Here is a 23,775-nt window from a genome sequence, read left to right as displayed (position 1 = left end):
GCCAACAACCTTTCTTCCCGTTTTCATCATTTTCAACACTGAACATCGCAACCTTAACATTTTATTCCTCTCACAGAAACCATTCGTCTCATCAAAAGTGTTGCAAAATACTGTTCCGTATAAAGATTCTCTTCTCAAACTCGACCAGAATGACGTTCAGATATAGCGAAGATCGCCAGCAAACGAAGATCTTTCCATCAAGTCAAACTACATTTCGCACAATAACTCTGAGAATAATTCCCTCTCACTTGGCAGAAATTCTGAAGCTAAGCAGTTATCGTACACCCATGGCTTCTAGACACATGCCCAGTCACGTGATTGTCTATACCGTCATACTGAATATATAACACGATGATTGATGTCGACGGATTACTTCAAAAGATAGACATCACGGTAGTCATGAAAAAATAGGTAGGGGCCTAAGCGTACGAAAACTTACTCCCCCTCCCACGCCGCAGCAAGACGTGTCTGGTCAACGGCAATGCGACTCATGTATGGCATCCGATTTTCTGCTAAATTTACGCAACTTTCTTCAATGTTCTATAAAACGATGGGAATCAGTTTATATTTTGAACATGTTTTTTTTTCAATACTGCAGCCTCTGATAAGTGCCAAGCATTCCCTGTATCTCGCAACTGCAAGCTTGTCCAGGTTGTGATTTAATTCCATTGGACGCTTTTAGGCGCTGTGACCAGCTTTATCAATGTACAAATGGAACGTGCCGTTTGAATGAGGCGAGAGGGAGATGAAACAGAGTTGACGGGCATTTGGTATACTGCTACAGTATAACTCGATTTTGAAGCTCTGATCTGACGACCTTTCAGCAACGCCTCAGCAAATGACCTTTCCAACCACTGCCTTCTTTATGGTGACCAGTCTTATGAAGACTGTGCGAAAATTATATCCATTTAGTATTTCTTATATGTCACGTTCACTACAACCTCATTAATAGATTCCTCATGGCGAATATGGATCCATTGAAGGACTTTACGGCCATGACGTCGACGCATTGTCACGTCATTGAGGCCCTTTCCTGCGTTCCTAAAATGCTGAAATTCTTTGGCGCTGAAATTGTGGAAAAAGCTGAAACAAAATATTATACTTCAGCCAGGTTATGAAACTTTTTACGCGATTAATAACAAGTTTGTCATCCAAAGATGGGTTTTATTTTAATTTTAACCTGGTATTCAATTTCAGTCATAAAGTAGAGATCAGAAAATAAATCCTAATTAACCTTATTTACTTATTGCTATTTGTTGCCTCGTTCGTTTCACTCATTTCGCCCACGTATCCATGTACTTTTCTATTTATAACGTAAACGCTGTCCAACAAAAAATAAAGATCCAGAACAAGTTACACAATAAATAAATTCAGAGACTAAAATATCTGACAGTTGATCTTCCATTAAGAAATATGTGCATACTTACAGTACAATGCACATATACACATAGGTACAAACACAGATGTACATATACACACTTATACATACATACAAGCATACATAAATATATACAATTAGCTACATATACATAGCTACATATATAGCTATACATAGCTACATACATACATACATACATACATACATACATACATACATACATACATACATACATACATACATACATACATACATACATACACGTACACGTACACACAAACTTGTCACCACAGTTACCACCCAAAGTAGAAATGAAATTGCCCTCTCTCCATCGGCGCCTCTCCTCTTTAGCGGCCTTGCAACTGAAGATGACGATTGCGGGTTACCAGCGGTCAACCGGAAATGCATGCAGTGTACATGAAGAGTTCATGTATTTCTTGACATGCATATGACGTAACGATAGTAGATTGACGACGACACAGATAAAAACGCTACGACAGAACAAGCTAGCCAGAATGAAGAGATGACCGAGTTGCTATCGTCACTGAGTCAGAATAGTTCTCCTTAACGCTATACTTTTACACGAAAATGATGAATGTCTCAACAGCTGATAACAAGACGGAAAACTATCAACTCTCACTACCTTCGGTGTTGGCAACCCAGATGACAGGGACCATTGAGGTAATATTCTCTGTCATCACACTCTTGGCAACTTGGTTTTGTGGCTGCCGTATTTTGAAGAAAAAGCTGAGAACATTCACGAATATTTTTCTGGTTAATCTCAGCTTCACCGACATCCTCACTGTTCTTCTGGTGTCATCTTTTTCAATCGACTCATTTTTTCGCCGTGGTTGGCACTTCGGACAAACCTTGTGCGCTATCCATATTACCCTGCTCGTGCAACTCACTTGTGTTTCCTTGCACTTGACCGCTTTCATCGCAATAAATCGATGTATCTATGTCTTACGTCGTAACACGTACAGCCGCGTCACCAACAAAATAACGGTCGCTTTTGCACTGCTATTTGCCTGGTTGGTCCCTCTCGGAATGTTCGCCTCCAGTATTCCGCAACAGGCCAAGTATGTTCGACCACTTCTTCGTTGTCAAGCAAGCGACGCCGCCGGGCGGATGGTAATAATCTCTTTCTATCTTCCGTGTCTGGTCACACTCATTTGCTATACCTTGATTTTCATCCACGTGCGTAAGAGTCGTCAGCGAGTTCAATCTCATCTTGGCCAGAATACCAATACAAGCCCATCACCAAGTAAACAAGAAGTGCAAATGATGAAAGTTTTGGTTGCCGTGTTTTTTCTGATACTTCTGGTTATTTGCCGTATTTGGTCGTCGTCAATGTTCACCTTGCGCTTGGCATGCCCAAATCGACTGAATTCCTCGTCTTCGTACTTCACCCATGGATACACGTCGCTGGCGTTCTGAATCCTATCCTATACGGTGCAAGCAACAAGGATTTCCGTGACGCGTACAAAGAGGTCCTCACTGGAAAACTTTTCCGTTCCAATACACCGACAGTCGGAGTAGATGTCCCGAGGCATGGTGGTCGACTGCATCGGGCGGCTTTTGCAACATCTGCCGATGTTAGTGATGGCATCAGTCGATTGACACCTGCCACAATGAACCCGTCAAATAATTTATCTATCTTTACCCCATCTGGAGAAAGAGACGGTATCGTTGAGGTAGAGCCGATTTCTAGTTATATTTAAGTTTGTGGTGTTTTTCAGAATAGCTGATAAATAGTAGATTATATGATAAGGATTATTTTAAATGATAGTACCCAGCGTCATTAGCCAGTTAATTTGCATGGAAAAGTCATTATTTTAGTTATTATCGAAAAGTATGGATTGAAATCTGTATAAGTTCACACCATTCTCAAACTTCTTGTACACTTTATTGAGATTCAACTATCGCCATTATTGGCATCCGTAACGAAGACAACGAGAGACTCTTGAATATCATAAATGTGTGGATATGAAGAAGGGGGAAACAATAAAATTCACCAACTAATCTTTATAAGACAGCGGACAAAGAAACTCACTGAATTTGAGGGGGCAGTTTTAGATTAGTTTCAAGTTTTACTACACTGTGAATGCTTCAACTTCAAAAGTTTCACTTATTGTACTGATATGTGTGCAATACTTGACTGACTGACAAACATTGAACCATGTTGATTTTTCACAAAAGCATGTGTCAACTTCTTAAAATATTGGTGAGTACCTAAGGGACTGGTCAGTTTATTCGGCTTGGGGGGCCGGCGGATTATTTTTGCTGACGTCAAGAAATGGCTGACCCCTCTCCTTCCAGCTTTCGATATATATATATATATATATATATATATATATATATATATATATATATATATATATATATATATATATATATATATATATATAATATAATATATATGTTTGTGTGTGTGTGTGTGTGTGTGGTATAGATATGTGTGTGTGTGTTTGTGTTGTGGTGCGCGTGTGTGTGTGTGTTGTGTGTGTATGTGTGCGTGTGCTTGTATAGAAGACATGTCATGCGGCCGGAGGTCGTGCAAAAACTGCAACTGAATGATGAAATTCGTTGCTGGTATGCTTTACTACATGCAAGTATGAGCCCATGTTATAAATAAAAAACTGCACTTGCCTCAATAACATGGTGAACCCATCATTCCCCGGCCAACCCCCAGGCCGAAGTAACTGACCAGTCTCTTACAACGTAGTAAATGTGACGAAAGGAACATCTTTTTTTATGAAGTCACGAAAGAAATCTTTCGTTTTCATTTACTTGGCAACTACACACATTTACTACAAATTGTAGATTTTAATTGTTAATAAAGTAACAGTGGTGTCAGGAAATGTGGTGCTTCGATTGTATTCAACGTTCAAACTTTTCATGTGACGTCTTAGAAACAAATTAACTTAATAAACACAGGTTTAGGTCAATATTTAACTCCAACGTGTGTAATATAATGTATTATCGACCACAAAATTTCAATCTTAATAATAACTGTACAGTGGTGTCCATAGGACATGTAAATGCTATTAACATGATTCAGTGTTTTTGATTTTTTTTCTTTCTGCTACAAGACAAGATTTACTAAGAACCATTTTTTACCCTCTTTTCCTTCTGAGTTTGTCATTTTACAACCAATACTGTTATCACTTACAGATTTTGATATCGGAATAAACAAGCAATGTAAGTTATTTTGCATTGATGCGTTCTTCATCATTACGGGACACTTGCATTTCAAAAACAGAGCATTTTTAGCCCCCTTTCTGCACTGACAATATGCGATCTTAAGTAGTTATATCAGATATTACATAACGCTGTGTCAGCAACTTCAAGGGCAAATGATTGTCTGTAGGAGTAAAGTGTATGAGGCGTTGAGCTTTGCTCTACACAATCACTTATCACTATCACTAATCGAATACATAGTAAACAGCTTACAAGATGGCAAACAATTTTAATTAGGATGGAAATACCCGACTTCCTAGCTCATAAGTCGGGTATTTTTGCACTGTTTTTAGATGGGAGTGTCCCGTCATGTTCATTCCACGAATAAGGTTTGAGTATGTTATAATCAGATGAGCAAATTTATCATGGAGAGAGAGATTCTAAATAGCGCAGTTGTAGAGATGTTGCCCGAAGAACTAGAGCTAGGTTTCACGTTACTATAAGAACGGAAAGCTATTTATCCTGTGATGCAAACATGTGTGACGACAGAAGGATTCGCTATTCGAACTCTTTCTCCACGACGCTCAAAGTCGACGATCGACGCAGCATTTAGAGGAATCCAGAAGGAAATAATGTAAAACGTGTCTGAACAATTAGAATGGTAAGATATCGGTCTATACGTTAATTTATGATGAAAGACACAAGTGGTATCAGTTAGCATGTAGTAATATTTTGTTGAGGACAAAAACATCTGCTACGACACTGGTGACAAAACATGTCATCTTGGACAATTTTGGTTAGTGATAAGACCTTGGATGCTTCATATGACAAAACAAATGCAATAGCTCTCAACCTCCCCCCCCCCCCCCGCAAAAAAAAAAATAATAATAATAATGATATTCTGTTGATTCATGAAACTAGCTAAACATGTGTCTTTTCAGCCATGTTAAGTATGAAATTCATCTATTACCTACAATTTCTGTTTGGCTTCTGTAGTGTTGTGTGTTTTACCTAGAGAAATGCAGCATTCTGAAAGCATGATGGACCGCCTTAGACCTTTATGACTTACCTCGGTGACAAAACGGTATAGCAGCTGCCGTATGAAACACCCGCAGTGCAGTCCGGGTAACCAAGTGTAGTTGTTTGTGTGCCGTATATAATTACCGGATGTGACGTTGAGAAAACTATGTATAAGTACTATCATACTTCTCTTGGGGCAGTATGAACGTAGTCATACACGCGGGTTTTGAAAGAATTTTTTATCAGGCTATAATATGTTTTGTTGCTATCATCGTCCGTTGATACTTTGTGTAGGAAATCTGTTTGTTTTGTGATTTAATTATATATGCCACGCTTACCAAACAACTATGACGTTAGGGTAAGGTTAGTTTTTTCGGCGGGGAAGGGGCGATTGGTGAATTTCGGCGGACATCGAAAAGTGACTGACCGCCGCTAATCGAAAGTTCGAAAACAGGGTGACCCCTCATTCCGACTTTCGAAAACAGGGGGACCCCCGAGACAAAAGTCAAATAAAAAGGTAAATATATTATAATATATTATATATTATACAAAAGACTTTACCATTCAGATATTCCTGCAATGAATATTTGTTTTATGTTACGAAGTTTATTTGTAAAAACGTCCATTGAGGGCTCGGCGGCATTTCACGCTTTATAGTTAGCGCCCTCACTGGTACTTTCGTTTAATTTTGTCATGAAAATTGCAACCTATCGAAATCCGTCGCATTGAGAGAATTATTTTAACATTATGATATTAAACATGCAAAGTAATATTAACATAGTCGACATCATCACAATTGAAAATACTTATTATTTACACCTCAGAACGTCACTGCGAGAACATAGGAAACAATATGTGTAAACATTTTACAACTTCCTACGGGCATGCACATGCCTAATGCAAGTAAATACGAATATGCCCCAAGCTTGTCTATCTTTAATGTCCTTTTCTGGCTTGTAGTGTAATCATTGTTCCAGTCAAGTAGACGGGATGCCAAAAGTTACACTATATCAGCGTCTACGAACGTCGCTCGCCGTGTAGGTACTGCACCATGCTGTCCCGAGAATGAACATTGTACTTGCGCATGCGCGGGTCAATCAAATCTAGCCTGTAACGAGGAAGTAAGACATTGGGGACATTTCCCTCATTATTACCCTGGAAAGGTAAGGAGTTGTTCAATTCTGCGTATGCGACGCCCTCAGTTGCAGACTCATGAAATGGCGAAGGATAAGACTTGTGTCACACTTGCACAGCTCGAAAATGAGGACTCTCCGTACTTTGATCTTGCACGACCTGCTGCGACATTACATTCAGGGTTGCACTTCCTGTTAACTTGTTTCATCTGTATATGAATTTGACCACAGTAGTGACAGATTAGAAGAAAAGTCAGCGAAATTATATCAATATGCCATATTTGTGTGGCTTTAAACAAAGGCATATAATCCTTGAAGTGGGGACAGAGGTTAATCCAGTGTAACCGTATATAGGCCAGCCCAAAGGTGACTCAAGGTCGTGAGAACGAGTGAGGCATACAACACACATCTCTCTCTCTCTCTCTCTCTCTCTCTCTCTCTCTCTCTCTCTCTCTCTCTGCAAATTAACATTACTGTTATCGTAGGTGCAATAATACTGAGAAAATCAAAACCAACGGTTTCATCACAGGTGGCCCATACACTATTAATAAGCTTATTGTTGAGTTTTTCTCAGTTTTTTCTGTCACTGTCAGTCACTCTCCTTTTCTTCATGCTCTGACTGATCGTAGTAAATAAATAAATGATTATATAGCCTAACCTATAGCCTCTTGACTCTTTATTTGTTTTACACCCCATTACAAGGACGTTTGTCTCTCACATACACAACTTGTAATTAATTAGTCAACATAACTAATTATGCTAATCCGTGGGCTTATCAAGGGTTGGTCAACATTGCAAAGATAGCTTTTGCGATGTTGACCAACCCGTAAAATCCCTGATAAGTCCACGAATTATAAGCATAATTACTTGTGTTGACTAATTAATTACTACATGTGTGTATGAGAGATATACGTCCTTGTAATGGGGTGTAAAGAAAATAAAGAGTCATAGAGGCTAGGTTAGGTTATATAACCATTTATTTTATTTACTACGATCAGTCAGAGCATGAAGAAAAGGAGAGAAAATGATAGAGAAAAAAGTGAGAAAAATTCAGTAATAGTTTTTTGGCCGCCTGTGGTTTCATTTGGTAGTTTACACGCAGATTGTAGTAGTACGCTACATCAATTTTGTTTTCTATGGCATTGTATCAAGTGTAATAGTCTAAAGAACACGTACAAGGTCGCGACGAATGCCGTCAAGATGTGAACTTAGGTCGCAGGTCAAAAGTCACATATTTGTTGTCGTCTTTTTTGAGTTTATTGATTTCTGCAAGCAGTACCACTCTAACGAGACTCAAATGCAGTTGCTTATCATCAGAATCCGAAGATGTCTTCAGGCCACGTCATGATCTCTTACTGTTGGAAGAACAAAGACATTGTTTGGAAAATTGAAGAGGCGTTGAGGACAAGGGGAATAAATACATGGATAGACAAGAGCAATATTGGAAGTATGTGTTGTATCACTTTTTAGGGTATGACTTTTTATGGTTTCGCTGTTTACGATCGTAAAATATCTTTAATGAGAAGAAAATGACGACGAACACGTGAGTTAGCGAGCCTGATAGACGGAGATACAATGTCAGGCAGAAACTGTAGTTTTACATGGAAATATGGAATGGCTATATAATTTGGAAATTTGATTAACGTAAACTGGCACACTAACTGGGTTACTGGGGTTCTTGTTTCAAATTCAGGTGAGCTTTATGAAGGTATGGCTGCAGGCGTTGACGGTGCTAATGCAGTCATCTTATGTATATCGGACGATTACTGCAGAAGTGAAAACTGTGAAAGAGAAGCAAAGTATGCCGGTGACAAAAAGAAAGTTATTATACCTATCAAGTTAGAGAGGGCTTCAATAGGTAAGTCGTATTCATTAAAGTCTTTACCTATGCGTCAACCTCTGCACAACCGTTCCGCTTCAAGCACTCGCTCCCACATGCCAAAAATGCCACTTTGCAAATATTTACGCTTATCAGAACTCATTTGACAATGCAGATGATGGAAGCAATGCAGTATGGGAGAAATAAAGACAAATCGATTTAGTCAGATGTGTGAAAATGTGAAGGACTGGGGAACTGTGAGGGATTTTTTTATGAAGCAGGATCTTTTGAGTTCAAGTGATGGAGACAGAGGCGGCGGCTGTATTTCTTCAAACTTTATTACTACAGCTACGATGAACTACTGCTACAATAACATAATGTATCAGTGGGTGGATAAGTGACTACCAGTTCCAGTGGTGAGCGATGCGCTCTGAATATACCCATACACATAATCTATACTGTACACAAACATATACTAAAGTAAAGTGGCTAATTCAGGCTGTGATATAGCCGGTTTTGGCGGGAAAGTAAGAAGTGTCTTTGACTTTGATTGGTTAGAAATGAGTCACGTCAGAAAGAATTAAAACTATGTGTAAACACAGGGTATTGGGAAGGAACTGTAGAGATGACAATCTGTCTTCATTGTCAAGGAATTAAGAAGTAGCGCTCTCTGTTTAACGTTCAACAGGAACTTAAATAGTGAGATGAGAGGTGGAAAGGGGAACAGCCGCCTGGCTGCGTCATGAGAGAGAGAGAGAGAGAGAGAGAGAGAGAGAGAGAGAGAGAGAGAGAGAGAGAGAGAGAGATCTATATCGTCGTACCCTGCCATTTACTTACATGTCACATCGACTCCTGTGTCAGTTCTCCACACTCCTTTATCCATTTCAGCTCCCTGGATTAAACTGCTCATCGCTGGCAAGATATACATATCTTTCAGCGATGGTGACAGCGGAGAAAAATTCAATGAGAACATAGAGAGTCTGACAAAGAATCTAAAGGATCAGCCCGATGATGATCTCAGAATAGACGGTGAAGTCCGAGCAGCGGTATCAGGTACGAATTTTGACATTTGAACAAGACTTTCCCAAAAACTGTGTGATTCTTTACGTCGCGCTCGATAGTGTGTACTCTCGCCAACATGGAATCGGGGCAAGAGAATCACAATGTGATTTTTCCGTGAACTCTTCCCGAGAACTTCACGTACCCTTACTTGAAAGTTGCTTTCAAAAACTATTTTGGGAGAATCGGATCGTCACATTATTCAAATTTCTCAAAAGTGTTAGGTGCCCTATAGCTGAGTGTTGCAATATTACAAATTACTCATAAAAACAAGTGTATAGCTTAAAAAGAGAAGTAGACGAACAAGCATACGATGTTGTATGTATGTATGTATGTATGTATGTATGTATGTATGTATGTATGTATGTATGTATGTATGTATGTATGTATGTATGTATGTATGTCATGTATGTATGTATGTATGTATGTATGTATGTATGTATGTATGTATGTATGTATGTATGTATGTATGTATGTATGTATGTATGTATGTATGTATGTATCTATGTATGTATGTATCTATGTATCTATGTATCTATGTATGTATCTATGTATGTATCTATGTATGTACTGTCACTCATCGGCCCTGGCGTTTTGAAAATCTCCCAGTAATGCCAGGGGCCCTAAGTTAGAATAACAATATAGAAATCCTTATGCGGTTTTGACGCACACAAGGAAGAATGTCGATGGTGTTTCAGCTAGCACCGTCGCCTCCCCCTGGCCAATACCTGAATTCCAATGTTACAATCACGTTATTGTAAAGGTAAAAGCTTTGGTTTAGTCGGACGATAGTTTGAGACATTATTATACAGTGTATTGTACAACACACACAAGCTTATTTCGTATTGACATTGTGTTGTGGCAAATGGTTGTGAATGAAATGTGTGAAATCAAAAGAGATATCAAGTTTTAATAGTAGTGATGTTTTTCATGGCCAAAACGTTAATGTCAATGAGATTTGGAAAAATCAAATGATTCACCCCTCCTGGTTGTTGCCTAGTTGCAATGGAAATATTTATGGGGGAAACCGACATTACAAGTTTTTCACTTTGACTAAAAGTACACTTTATGTAAGTCTTTGACGAATCATGTTAACCTAGTTTCCATGAACCTTTGGAGAAACCGATGATATTTTTTTGTCGGAATATGCGGCATGAAAAATTATAATACATGTGTATTCATAGAAATACAGGACATTAAAATTTAATGGAAAATTAGAATAACATGTTGAGCCCCTAATAGTTGCCTTAGAAACGTATGGCGAAAATGGAAATGATTTTTCTTTTCATCCTAAAATGTCCTTATTCAGAAATCGTCGTAACAATCCTAGTTGTTTGCTATTAGCTTTTAAAAAAACCACTACAGCTGTAGATCCAAAATGGTTGCAATTGTAACAGATGACGTAAAAATAGCCTCAATTTTGTTTACTGCTATACAAAAATATTTTGTATTTCTAACAATCATTTTTCAAATGGAATTTATGGACAATCGATATTTTTCACGCCTAATTGGTTGGCAGGGAAACATGAAGCATTAAAAGAGGCGTATCCTATTATAAAATTTCATGAAAGTCGAATATATGATGATGATTATTATTATTATTATTATTATTATTATTATTATTATTATTATCCTCACGCAGACACACCACACACGAGAGTCACCGAAGACAACTTAGACACCGTAGTAGATAATATCGGCAAGGATTGGAAACGATTGGGGCGAAAATTAGGTATTACAGACCCTGACCTCGATGTACTCCAAATGAACAATAGTCACGACGTAAAGGAAGCTATCAGACAAATGCTGAGACAGTGGCGAGAAGACAATGGAAAAATGGCTACAAAGGAGAAACTGAAGGAGGCTCTTGTCAATGCAAAGCGAAGAGATATAGCCGATGAGATATTGTGACTGTATTGATTCACGTAGAACTCTGCCTTGAACTATAAATAATCATATTGAAGGGACGTAAGCTGTAACTTGTGGCCAGTTTTCCAGTATTCTGCTTCTGTATATCAACTGCCATGTCTGACCCCAATCCGTTTGTCATGCTGAAATTTTGAGTATTATTTTTGGCAACACAGCTTGTATATGTGTAGTGATCATTGTTTATTGTTTACAAATGAATTCTAGTCCGGACTTGAATACAATTTTCAACAATAACAATGGAGATTATACTCATATAGGTTGTGTTGATATGCTAAATTCTTGGCATTACAGTTTAGGTATTCAATGCAGAAAGTGTAGGGAAACCACAAAACAAAAGTTCTGAAAAAACTAGCCAAAAGATACAGCTTATGTAGCTTTAAGGGAGAAAACATATACTCTTTGTGTAGCATTAAACTTTTGCTGAATCTCCCCCTTACAGTACTAGTACACATTTTGTTTTATACTCCTGTAAGATATAATAAGGTGGCCGACGCAGTCTGATCTTGATTAATTTTAAAAGGGATATCATGAATTCATTTGCTTAAAGTTTACAGATACGCAGCGTTCATTACAAGCTGGTTTGTCTAAAAGCACCTGGTAAAACACTAACACTTATTAAAATTGTGACACCTAGTATTTAGTCATCAAAAAGCCAGAGACTCAATTTCATTAGACCCGCTTCTTCGCCCCTTTTACGAAAGTCGTTGTAATACTGTAATACGTATTTGTGTACCTGTGATGCTTCTTTGCTGTGTGAGAGGCCAAGGAAGCGTCACAGTACACAAACGCGGCCTCGAACTCTCAGCGCGCCAAGGGCTAATGTAAGACATTCTGAAGCTCAAACACTACTTGGCAGCTTAAAATAAACAAGTATTCAAGCATTTCTACATATCAATAAAGCTGTTGTCAATCAAAGTGAGAGCCTACACATTTGTTTGGTTAATTTTTCGGTCTTTCGAAAAAAACAAAACGTATTTCCAAACCACACAAATCCCACACCCATCCCCCCAGTTGAAGCTTGAACGTTAACAAGTCATTTGTATAAGTCTATAAGAAATGCTGAAATATCATAAAGGCCGACTGAGCATGTCAGTACGCTGCCACGTCAATTCTGGTTGATAGATTCTTATTATTTATAGCAATCTAAGGAGTCTGAAACTGGCCCATTTTCTTCCAAAATTTGGCTTGTGGGAAATAATCCGATATGAACCGTTAGATTCAGCCAACCATTTGGACAAACGCTTGCGAGACTCAGCACATCAGCCCTCGTGTCTCCCTAACAGATGCTGATGATCTGAAAAAAAATCGAATAATTGCTGATTTATCGACATTGATTTGTCGACAAACGTCTACACCGTCGATTGCCTGGATTTTAATCCCGTGATGATTTTAAACATCTCAAGTGCATAGTGTAGTAAGTCGTTCAAACACCGATACCTTTTTGTTCCCCTAACCTAATTTGAGATTGCGTCTGAAGTAATAGTATCTAGACGCCATGTCATGGTTGTATAAACTTGTATACAACTTTTACGTCAATTTCAATCCAGCAACAATTTGAATTTTGTACCACGTTGAATTTCTAGTGTCGCAGCCTCGTTATAATAAGCGTGTTCTGAATTCTTTGTCCATGAAAAATGCCGACTCAGTTACGGTACTAAACATATTTGCAGAAATTTGGTTGAACAAAATTCATTAGGCCTAATTTACTACTAATTTCTTCAGACGTAATCAGCTACAGATGGGTTTGCGGGAAAAATGAAAACTATTATATTGATATGCATGGCCCCATCAAGATGATTTTTCTCACCGGTTAATCATGATCAAGTATATTGTTGTTGACTGCGCACGGGTGCATCATTTTCCGTCTGTGCATTTTGTTCGTTTCTTAAATTGGACTGTTAAGCTAGTGCTTTGTTAGTATTAATGTTGTTGCCCCCTCTCCGCGAAACCAGTGAGACCGTATCGTTAAGCAAGCAACTTTACCCATGTACTGCGAAGACAAGTTATTGCCCAATTGTAGTCAGCAACAGGTGTTCGAAAATCATCCAGAAACCCGAGCAACGGGCGCCCCCACTGCTTGAGACAAACTTCATGACTCACAAACATTCGTCTACGCATGCGCGGCCAATCGGCCTTTAACGAGCAACGCGGAAGTTACATTGGATATTTTGCCGATTCATAGTCTGGAAAGGTAAATAAAATATGTTGCTACGCATTCTTTTTTATCGTGCATGGAAAGTCTGGATGAAGGAAAATAGCTAAGTGAGATCGGTGACGGGAAAATGAAACACTGGATTGCATGAAAAAGGAAACTCTACTGGTCATGAGACTGCCCAGTACTTCCTGGTCACCAGTGTCATTTGTAGAATACCAGTTATCCTGAGGAATTTCAATCAATGTATATTTTAGATTTATCAGGGATCATAGAAGAAACTTCTGTCAAAACTAATCTGTCAATTTTGGATGGATGATTACGCGTCCCAAATACAACAGTTATACGATTTTCGTGAGGGTCGATCGATGGCGTATGTTCTGACCTTGACAGTACGATAACCTCCTAACAAACATCCCTCCCCCCTCTCTCTCTCTCTCTCTCTCTCTCTCTCTCTCTCTCTCTCTCTCTCTCTCTCTCTCTCTCTCTCTCTCTCTCTCTCTCTCTCTCTTTCTCTTCTCTCTTTCTCTCCTTTTATCGAGAGTGAAGTCATACCTAGGGCAAGCACAGTGATACTTTAATTTCACATTTGTTAAACGTTCAATATATTCAAGTTGTGTGCATCTCAAAACCCGGGAGTCCTTTTAGTTCGTTAGTCTTAATGTGGACTCTTTAGCTGATGCTTTGTTGGTATTGATGTTGTTTCCCCTCCGCCGCGAAAGCAGCGTGACCGTATCGTTCGCAAACTATCGTTTTAAATAATATAGGGTCCCGATCTGAAGATGGCTTCAGGGCATGTTATGATCTCATACTGTTGGACGAACAAAGACGTTGTCTGGAGAATCGATGAGGCATTGAAGAAAAATGGGATAAAAACCTGGATAGACAAGGATAAGATGGGACGTATGTATATTTATTTCAATGTCAAAAGATGGCTTTTTATTATGTATTATTTACGGCAGACTTGTATCCTTGATAAAACGAAAAGACGAAAGACGATAAGACGCAAGCTCGACAGACAGACCAAAGAAGGTGGACGAAAATCGCTGCAGCTTGCGTGAACGCACAAAACTTCCTAGCACGAGGAATTGATCAGAGCATGTACATTTGAAACACGGGCACTCATTTTTGTTGTTTTTTCTGACACCAAGGGAAACTTTATGAAGCGATGGCAAGGCCGTGGACGATGCTAGTATTGTCGTACTCTGTCTATCAAAGGCTTACTGCGAAAGTGAGAACTGCAAACGGGAAGCAAGCTACGCTGCCGACAAGAAGAAGATTCTGATACCCATTAAGCTGGACCAGACAGCAACAGGTATGCAAGTAACTTGTGAATGTTTGCTACCACCTCTTCACTTCATATAACAAGTATTATAGGGATGACAAAATCGCTACATTGTATTCGTCCTTCACAGGATGCTAAATCAAAACGGAAAATAGAGTTGTCAACTTGAAAGTTTTCTCTGTTTTCAACACAACCCTTTTAGCGCATTAAACAATATTTCATTGCATTTTTTAAACTTAAATTTGAATCACCAGTTTCATCCAAGTTTAGCAAAATTATCCCTTCTCGGCCATGAGACAGAGGAATGACAAGTTTCGGGTCAAATCCGATCACGCCCTCAGTGTCTACACGACAGGGATAATTCACATATTGAAAAAAGGCGCTTTGAGACTGGTGCAACTATGCGGCCGACTTGTGTTTCTATGCCAACGCGGCAGGAACGTGTTACTGTAGCTTAGATAATCTTTACCTACAGTTCCTCCACCACTGGTCTTGAAAACCGCCATTTTTCTTGTAATTGAGGTGTAATATACTTTATTAACTTGGATAAATAAGATACCTCAGGGTTTGTACAGTGCAGTAATTCTGTCAACACTCAAAAACACAACTCAAATCGAAGCCTGAAGTCTGTGAAAGGTTAAAAAGTACTTAGAATATTTTACACCAGAATCATTGGAAACGTGAAAAGTGTTGTAGTATAAACCTGTACATATGGAATGTAAGCACATTCACAAAGTCGACTAAGGAGTTAATTGTTGTTGAGCCATATAATATCAAGTATTGACACAAAGAAACCAGTGGCACGTTTCCAGACCGGAGGAAGGGGGACTGTGTCTCATTCTACATAATTGTCAGCGTCCCAGAAATCAATCGAGCCCTACCATCCTCGACTCAAGAACATTTTACATATTTTTGGCATCGGTGCAGGGTTAACGCGAGGGGCTTTCATGAAATCCTCCAAGAATTGGTCTCAATGTTAAAGGGCACACGCACACCTAGCTGTACGGTGGAACCGCAGCTATCTGTTGGCGGGGTAGCATGCGTCGCTATGCGGGTGATCAAAAGGTCAACCCCGCCAAGGAGTACTCAACATTTTTACTCTGAACGGCCGTCGCGTCACGCTATTCACGTTCGAACGCGCGACGTCCTTATATCAATAGAAGTAAAAGTTCGCTGCTGGAGTGAAAATCTTGAGTACTAGTCCGGGGTCAATTGTCATTCCGTGTGTTTTGAGTGAAGATTTTTGCCAACCTAGCTCATCGATTTACTTAATGGCCAAGTTTTTCAAAAAAAATTGTTGACATTTTTTCTGACAACTCTGAAGGTCATTTCAAGGTCATTTCCTTAAAATCGACAAAAATAGTTTTTTCTTAGCCATGAAAAGACTTTATGGTCAGTTTGCAACCATATTACCTTTGGAAACATGCATTTTAATGTGGATTATTCCTTGCAATCATTAGCATTGAGGTTTTTTGAAAAAAACCGGTTATTGTATTAAAAATAGTAATTTACCAAAGGTCAATTGAAGGTCATTATGAAATTTCTTTCTAATTTTCGTAGAAATGCCTTCCATATCTTAAAACATCACAATGATTATCTTGTATACAATTTCAGATTCATAAAAACTTATACAACATTCTCAGGAAGTCAGATGTCTAACATTTCCTGTCAAAGGTCAATGACTTTTAATGCCATAATCTCTAATCTGAAGAAAGTTTTGTTATAAATGTAATACGATCAGACAGCAACTTCAAAACTTTGATAACTCTGCATGAGTGACTTTCAAAAAAACAGACGATTTTCATGCTTAAGTTGTTATTGTAATCATTATCAAAATCATCAACAAAAGTGTCACTTATAGGAGGTGAATAGTTCTGACAATAATTTTCATCAGCCTCACAGTGACACATTTCCGTGCATGTGATGACATTGCATTCGTCTTGCAAGAGTAGATATTTGTTTTGCATATATTTTGTTTACAAGAACATCTAATCAAATGCACAACAGCTTCAGGGGAAGGAGTAAGCATGCTTACTATGGGTATGAATGTGTTTTCCTCCAGCTTCCACCTTTAGTTTGCTGGAGGTGGCAAGTCGGGTTAGGCAATGATATCATTTTCCATATCATTGTTTGATATTAAATGGGCTCTGAGAATTGCTTGGATAAGACTGCCTTTGGTTGGTGTACTTCTTGAAAATGATATTGCTGTTCTCAAAAGTTTGGTAGCTTTGAACAGTACTCTTACATTTTCCTCCGTACTTTCCTCAGCAACTCCCTGTATTGCTGCATCTTTAGTAGCATTTAGCAAAGCCAATTCTGGTTCACTGTGTCGTGCAGATTTTCCAAATTCCACACTTTTATGTGATCAGTTATAATTTTCTTTAATTTCCTATTTCCAATTGATGGGTTTACAATTCCATGTTCCTTACTTATTTCCAAATATGAGTCATGTACTTCACCCAGGTTTAAAACTGAATCTTCAGCTAAAGAATTTTCCAACAAGGAAAAAATTTGATATCTGCAGCATGCATGGTGGTATTTATCATTACCGACATTTGCAGATCCAGTCTCACACAACGGGTCTGCATTTGTGTTTAAATTTCGCAATAAATTTTCAATGTTTTTGGTCCAACATCTTTTGTGATATTTAATGTCAATGGCTGTAGCATCCTTTTGATTTTTTGCACCACTGAGTCTGACTTCTAACAGGTCTGATTTTCCTTGGTTTACTGCTTTTTGTGGCTTTTTTGCCCAGCATTGAATGAAGAAACCTCATGGAGAGGACCCAAAGGAAATATATATTGTTGACAGACAAAACACATGCTTTTGTCGTATGTACTAGCTGATGATCTAGTGAAGGCAACTTTAGGTTCAGATGAACCAGCACTTTACATGGTAGATGGCGGTAAAGGTAAAGTTGGTTTACTATACAGGGTTATCACCTTGCTCTAACGCTTTTTCATAGCGCAATTTTGCTCACTGGAGTAGACCTTTGTCGCAAGTATTTGCATAGCATTCCCTATATGCCAGCTAGCACCACAATCTCGAAGTGAAGAGGAATCATCATCCTTGAGTCTTGAACATTATTGGAAAGACATCATCACAAAATTCACCTCTCTGGTGAACAAACTCCAGCACTGTGTCATATTCAGTGGGATATGTGACGCAAGCTCACGACTTGCTTCCTGACATATCAGGCATAACGTCCTCTTTTCGGAGGAATGAAATGTTTTTTTACTGAAAGTTTTGACGAAGTTAAAATTTGCATGCAATGTCAGTTATGTGAAATATGTATATGTGAAATACAACCACTCAATGTCAAGATTCTATAACAATAAAATATCGAGTAAATAGCCTTTGGATAACGGTTTCTGAGAAACTAATAACACCGTATATGACTAATCTCGTCGTTTTTAACCCTAAATAATCTACGGACTTCCAGTGTCTCACAATAAAGGTTCAACCCATTGTTAATGAATCTTTTTTCGTACTCAGTATCAATATTTTAACAATGGGTTTCTTGGTATTAAAGTACAACATTGTGTGTGCTGGAGTTGATTTTCAAAAGGCACAGGTAATAGCCTATATTTCTCAGCGCAGAGGCTTAGTTTTGATACATGGCTTCTGCATGTAGCCTATGATTAGCAACAAGTCTCTAATCCCTGCTATTGTTAGGAAAAAATACAAATCGTTTTATATGACTTGGAGAGAAATGCGAGGAAAGGGATGACTTACTCTCAATACAAGCAGAGAGTACACACTGCTAGCTGCACAGCAATCCTGTCTACACTAGTGAAATTTTGCACAGAGGTCTGGAATTTACAACCTACCAGAGTTGGTAATACTGTGGATGGCTTTCGCCGAGATGCAAGGAAATTTATGATGTAGTTGTCAAGCACAGTGCATGCCAAAACCGATCTGTGTCATTATTTAACACAGTGCATGGAAAAGATGTACAACTGCAATACAAGCAAATGCTTATAATTGCATATAAATTCATATAAAATTGTAAAAAAAAACAAAAACAATAAGGTTTTTTAAATCTATTATGAGCTGTGAAGTTCCCTTCCACCACTGAAGGTATTATAAAGTCAATGGTCAATGAGTATAGTCATTTTGTATGCACTACAATGCTTAATCAATGGAATTTGTGGAGTAACGAACGACCTTGACTTTGACCTTGAAAAGTGGAAAGGAAAAATGCCAACAATTTTTTTTTGACTCTCCAGATATTAAGGAACAAAATGATATGTGTTGACAAGAGTCTTCACGAAATGCACACGGAAGCCATAATCATGACAAGTGACCCCGGACTATACCCCTTGGACAATCAGCCGAATTACGTGAACGAACCAAGATTTTGTTCAAAAAAGAAGTTAGGGAATAAGCAATATGCCTAATCAGAGTTCTGGCAGGTATAGATCATTTTATTGAATTACACTCACATTGGTTTATTTTACCGTTCTAAGTTCCGACACAAATGGTGTCGTCGTAATGGACCCATTTTCGCCGCAAGTTGGCCCGCAGCTATCCGTGGCGGAGGTTGACCTTTGACCCGCATAGGGACACACGCTACCCCGCCAACAGATAGCAGCGTTTCCACAGCTAACGCACACCAATCAGCTCACGCATTCAAACGCAAAACGGTGCCGCTGTCATCTATTGTCAACATGACATTTTTACTTCACCTTTGAACTCTTTCAGCCCCTTGGCTAGAACTGCTGATTGCTGGCACGATATACATACGTTTCAGCGAACACGACAGTCAGGTCACATTCGACGAAAACATAAAGAAACTGCTTAAGCATATACACGATCGGCCAGAAGGCCATCTCCAAGAAGACGGATCAGGTGCGCCTGTATCAGGTAAGACTGTATGGACTCTGAACTTTTCTTCTTCCAAGATTGAGTAGCTTATCAACGCAAGCTAAATCTGGTATATATATATATATATATATAATATATATATATATATATATATATATATATATATATATATATATATATATATATATATATATATATATATATATATATATATATATATATATATATATATAATATATATATATATATATACACAGTAGCGGAGTCTTCCGCCTCTATTGTCTATTGTAAAACTTGGCGTTGAAACTCGAGTGAGTCGATATGTCACTACGAGCTCACTGCGACGTCTCGCGATCGATGATTCGACGATGTCTAAAATCTGAATTGTCGTTTTGTCTGCCCCCATGCATGGCCTCATTGTCTGTGGTCGGCAGGGCGTGTTTGAGCACTTTGTTGTCAGTGCGCCTGTGCATAGACTGCTTTGTTCTGTAACCGAAATTTTTTTATCGCCAACGTTGGCAGACAGCGAACGTGAAGGAATGTTGATCTTTTCTTCCCCAGGTAAGGCAATCACATGCTTACGAACAGCATTCACACCGTATAAAGCAAACGATAGAGTAAGTTCATCGACGTGCGCATGATATATGACACGCAGAGGTGTTCGCAGCGTTGCTTGGATAGCCCATTGAAGGCTGGAGGTCAAACGTACTAGGTAATAGAAAGAAAGGTTAGACACCACTGACCGACGAGAAGTCCAAAGCCAACAAGATAATTAAAACATCCTTTTCAACCCCCCCCCCCCTAATATCAGCCTGGCGAAAATACATGCACCTTAACGAGTTCAAATATTAATTCGGTAGAAACTGCTTTTGATGGATTTTTGTTGTCACGCAAAAGCTGAGCAAAAATTCACTGTCGGGCAAATCTTCATTTTTACGTTGCCAGTCACAGTTCCCAATTAGGAAGTGTAAAACCACGCCCATGATCCCTTATTCTTGAATAATTGACCCCGAGATTTCTTATAGTTGCAGTGACGGACTGACTATGTGAAGGCGCAGAATTACCTTTCAGTGTGGATCTTTCGCCAGTTTCTCAAACAAGTAAAGTCTTTGTTGTCACCTAGGCATTTCCCACGAATGACTACACTCCCGTTTTCATTTGCCTTGCAAACACTGCCATGAGGGTATTAAATGAAACTTTGGTATTCAATGAAACTTTGACCTATTTGAAAAGAGAGGTCAACGCACTATGCTGTTATGCGTCAGTTTCGCGGCGAAATAAGAAGGCAACGTGAATGCCGATTAGTCCTGTAGGAATGCAACTTGATGTAAGCGAACTGACAAAAAATAAGAAAGTAAGAAATAATAAAAATAAGAAATAAGAAATGATTTGTGTTTTTTATTGAATAGTCAATCATCAGAGCTGTGCCCACACCTTGCCTGTACACACAAACTACTGATGACATAATTTCCGGTTGTTCGAATCCATAAAACATTGTTAGTCTTCTTCATTTATTCTTCTCTCTGCAAGTAGGGATCGAAGCAGGTAGAGATTTGAGGACTGTAAAGCTGCCATGTTTCCGTGAATAGAACAACATGAGAAATTACGGCTAGTTTTCAATCGGGTTCGAACCCACAACATACAGCATCAGTCGCCTAGCGGAGAGGCCACAGAGAGAACCGCTCGGCTAAATCTCCACTCTCAAAAAGAGTGGTTCAATAGCCGGCTAACTTGTTACATTTTTTTTTTCTGACTGAGACCGCGCCACACGTTGTAGAGTTCGTGAAGCACTCAATCACGCATGCTCACTATCACACATCGCACATAAAAACTTTATCGAGGCGAAGAAAACGAATTTCATCGCTTTAACTGGGCGAACGATAACCTCGGGGACAATTCTGTCCACCAGCAGAGCTATCAACCCAGGATAGAAAATACGGCTAGTTTTCAATCGGGTTCGAACCCACAACATACGGCATCAGTCACCTAGCGGAGAGGCCACAGAGAGAACCGCTCGGCTAAATCCCCACTCTCAAAAGAGTGGTTCAATAGCCGGCTAAGTTGTTACATTTTTTTCCCGTAAAACATGAAATCAACACAACCCAAAATTCGTGAAACGATCGCGACTTTGCCCCTTTCGTTGTGATACCGTACACCATGTCATCCAAACTCCAAAAGGTCGATGTCGTTGTTAGTTTAAACAAAATCTCTCTCCGATTAAAGAAAGATTTATCTTTTTAGTGAAGCTGAAGCAAGGACATTTGGAAGTCATAGAGAAGCACATTTAACTATAAATTTCAATAAAACTTAGGTATTGATATGTAGCAGGACATATCCAAACAAGTGCGTATAGGATGACTTCCTCCAGTGTCGCAGTGATGCAGGATTAAAATACAGAAACAGGCGCACACAAATGTGCAGGGTAAGCAGATAGCCACACAGACTGACGAACATGCTTACAGACTAAGACAAAGAACGGTATCAGACTTGGATTAGGACTTAGTAATTTTTTGTGTTCTGTTTTCATTAGCACCGTCAAACATGCAGGCGACAGACGGGGATTTCGACATCGTGGCAGGAGATAATGGCGTCGGGATAAGATGGAGGATCCTCGCCAGAAACCTTGGCTTCGCAAATCCAGCCATCGATATGCTCGAAATGGACAACAAACCCTATGGGATGTCCCACGTGATCTTCCAAATGCTCATAAAATGGCGACAGCGGAACGGGAAAGCGGCGACAAGGGATGCGCTGATTGCAAAATTAAGGGCGAGCAACGAAGGGATGGTAGCTGACCTGGTTCAAGAGAACCACACCTGATCATTTTCGTAGCATTATCAGTGAATTTAAAGAAAGGACGCGGAACTCAGGGAGTAAAGCTGGCTTCTTATACTCTTTCTCTTAACCAGGCTTGATAAGACTTATAAAATGTCAATGTGTGCATTTCTCTTTCTTATTTTTGTTTTTAAACGCTTTAACCGTGCGAAAGACATTCGCCCGTATCACATGTTTAACGCCGTATGAGGTACAAACTTACATGTATGCACTGTCAATAGAGCATTCATGGCGGAAATATAATATGATAGGCTGTAAAGAGACGAATCGCAAATGAAACATTGAAGAATAAATCAATAGATCTATTCGCCAAAACAGTTACTCCCACATATCTAACTCATGTAAATTTAGTTTTATGTTATGTGTTTTCTGAAATAAATTTTTATTTGTCAATTATGAAAGTAAAACTAGGAATTAAAACACTGTATTTAAAAATGAATAACAGAACTTTATGTAGTTATTTCTTCTTCGTGTTAGTAAAGACCGTTGCTAATAATTTTAATTCCAGCAAACCCAGATCTAAAGCTTCGACGAGGGTGGGGGTTGCATCACAACATGTGTAGTTCCCTCGGCTATTGCTTCTCCTCGCTGATTGGTTGGTCTTGGTTGACAAGCGCCCTTTGCTGATGCATTTGTTCGCTTTAGGCACCATTTCCGGTTCAAGTACCTGCTACCACATACCAACAATACCACTACCACCTGGCATATATTTACGGTTATTACAACTCATTTCAAACTCAGGTGATGGAACCGTGCACTATGGGAGAAATAAACCAACTGCATTAACTCAGAAGTATCAGCATGCGAATGACAGGGAACTTAGAATGAGAGGTGGAAACGGGAACAGCGTCGTAAACAAAATACTCAGAGAGAGAGAGAGAGAGAGAGAGAGAGAGAGAGAGAGAGAGAGAGAGAGAGAGAGAGAGAGAGGAGGAGAGAGAGAGAGAGAGAGAGAGAGAGAGAGAGAGAAAGAGAGAGAGAGAGAGAGAGAGAGAGAGAGAGAGGGGGGGGGAGGAGTGTGTTTCCATGACCTCGTACCCTGCCATTCACTTACATATCACATCGACTCTTATATCACTTTTTCACTTTCGTGTAACTTTTTTTCAGCGCCCTTGGTAGGACTGCTCATTGCTGGCTAGATATACATATATTTCGGTT

General features: G+C 39.1%; 2 protein-coding genes across 4 annotated transcripts; both read left to right on the top strand.

The window, feature by feature from the left end:
* Positions 1 to 6,675: 6,675 nt before the first annotated feature.
* LOC139130060 (uncharacterized) lies at positions 6,676 to 12,433 on the top strand. The gene is made up of 5 exons (XM_070695777.1): positions 6,676 to 6,741; positions 8,029 to 8,158; positions 8,405 to 8,569; positions 9,419 to 9,583; positions 11,232 to 12,433. The coding sequence occupies exons 2-5, from the start codon at positions 8,038 to 8,040 to the stop codon at positions 11,498 to 11,500; spliced, it is 720 nt and encodes a 239-aa protein (XP_070551878.1). The 5' UTR covers positions 6,676 to 6,741; positions 8,029 to 8,037; the 3' UTR covers positions 11,501 to 12,433.
* A 1,179-nt stretch (positions 12,434 to 13,612) lies between these two features.
* Positions 13,613 to 23,064, top strand: LOC139130062 (ankyrin-3-like). Of its 3 annotated transcripts, XM_070695778.1 has the most exons (7): positions 13,613 to 13,709; positions 14,438 to 14,573; positions 14,822 to 14,985; positions 16,570 to 16,629; positions 17,711 to 17,866; positions 19,660 to 19,821; positions 22,313 to 23,064. In XM_070695778.1, exons 5-7 carry the CDS (start codon positions 17,776 to 17,778, stop codon positions 22,600 to 22,602), a joined length of 543 nt encoding a protein of 180 aa, XP_070551879.1. In that variant the 5' UTR covers positions 13,613 to 13,709; positions 14,438 to 14,573; positions 14,822 to 14,985; positions 16,570 to 16,629; positions 17,711 to 17,775; the 3' UTR covers positions 22,603 to 23,064. The 3 variants fall into 3 exon arrangements, 2 of the variants coding, with proteins under 2 accessions (XP_070551879.1, XP_070551880.1); XM_070695779.1 differs by lacking the exon at positions 16,570 to 16,629; XR_011551769.1 differs by lacking the exons at positions 16,570 to 16,629; positions 17,711 to 17,866 and having other exon boundaries at positions 13,614 to 13,709.
* The last annotated feature ends 711 nt before the right edge of the window (positions 23,065 to 23,775 follow it).

This window comes from Ptychodera flava, chromosome 3, assembly GCF_041260155.1.
Source record: "Ptychodera flava strain L36383 chromosome 3, AS_Pfla_20210202, whole genome shotgun sequence".
NCBI classification, from domain to species: domain Eukaryota; kingdom Metazoa; phylum Hemichordata; class Enteropneusta; family Ptychoderidae; genus Ptychodera; species Ptychodera flava.
Note: the sequence above shows the minus strand (reverse complement) of the source record. Positions and strands in the feature narration are given on the sequence as shown.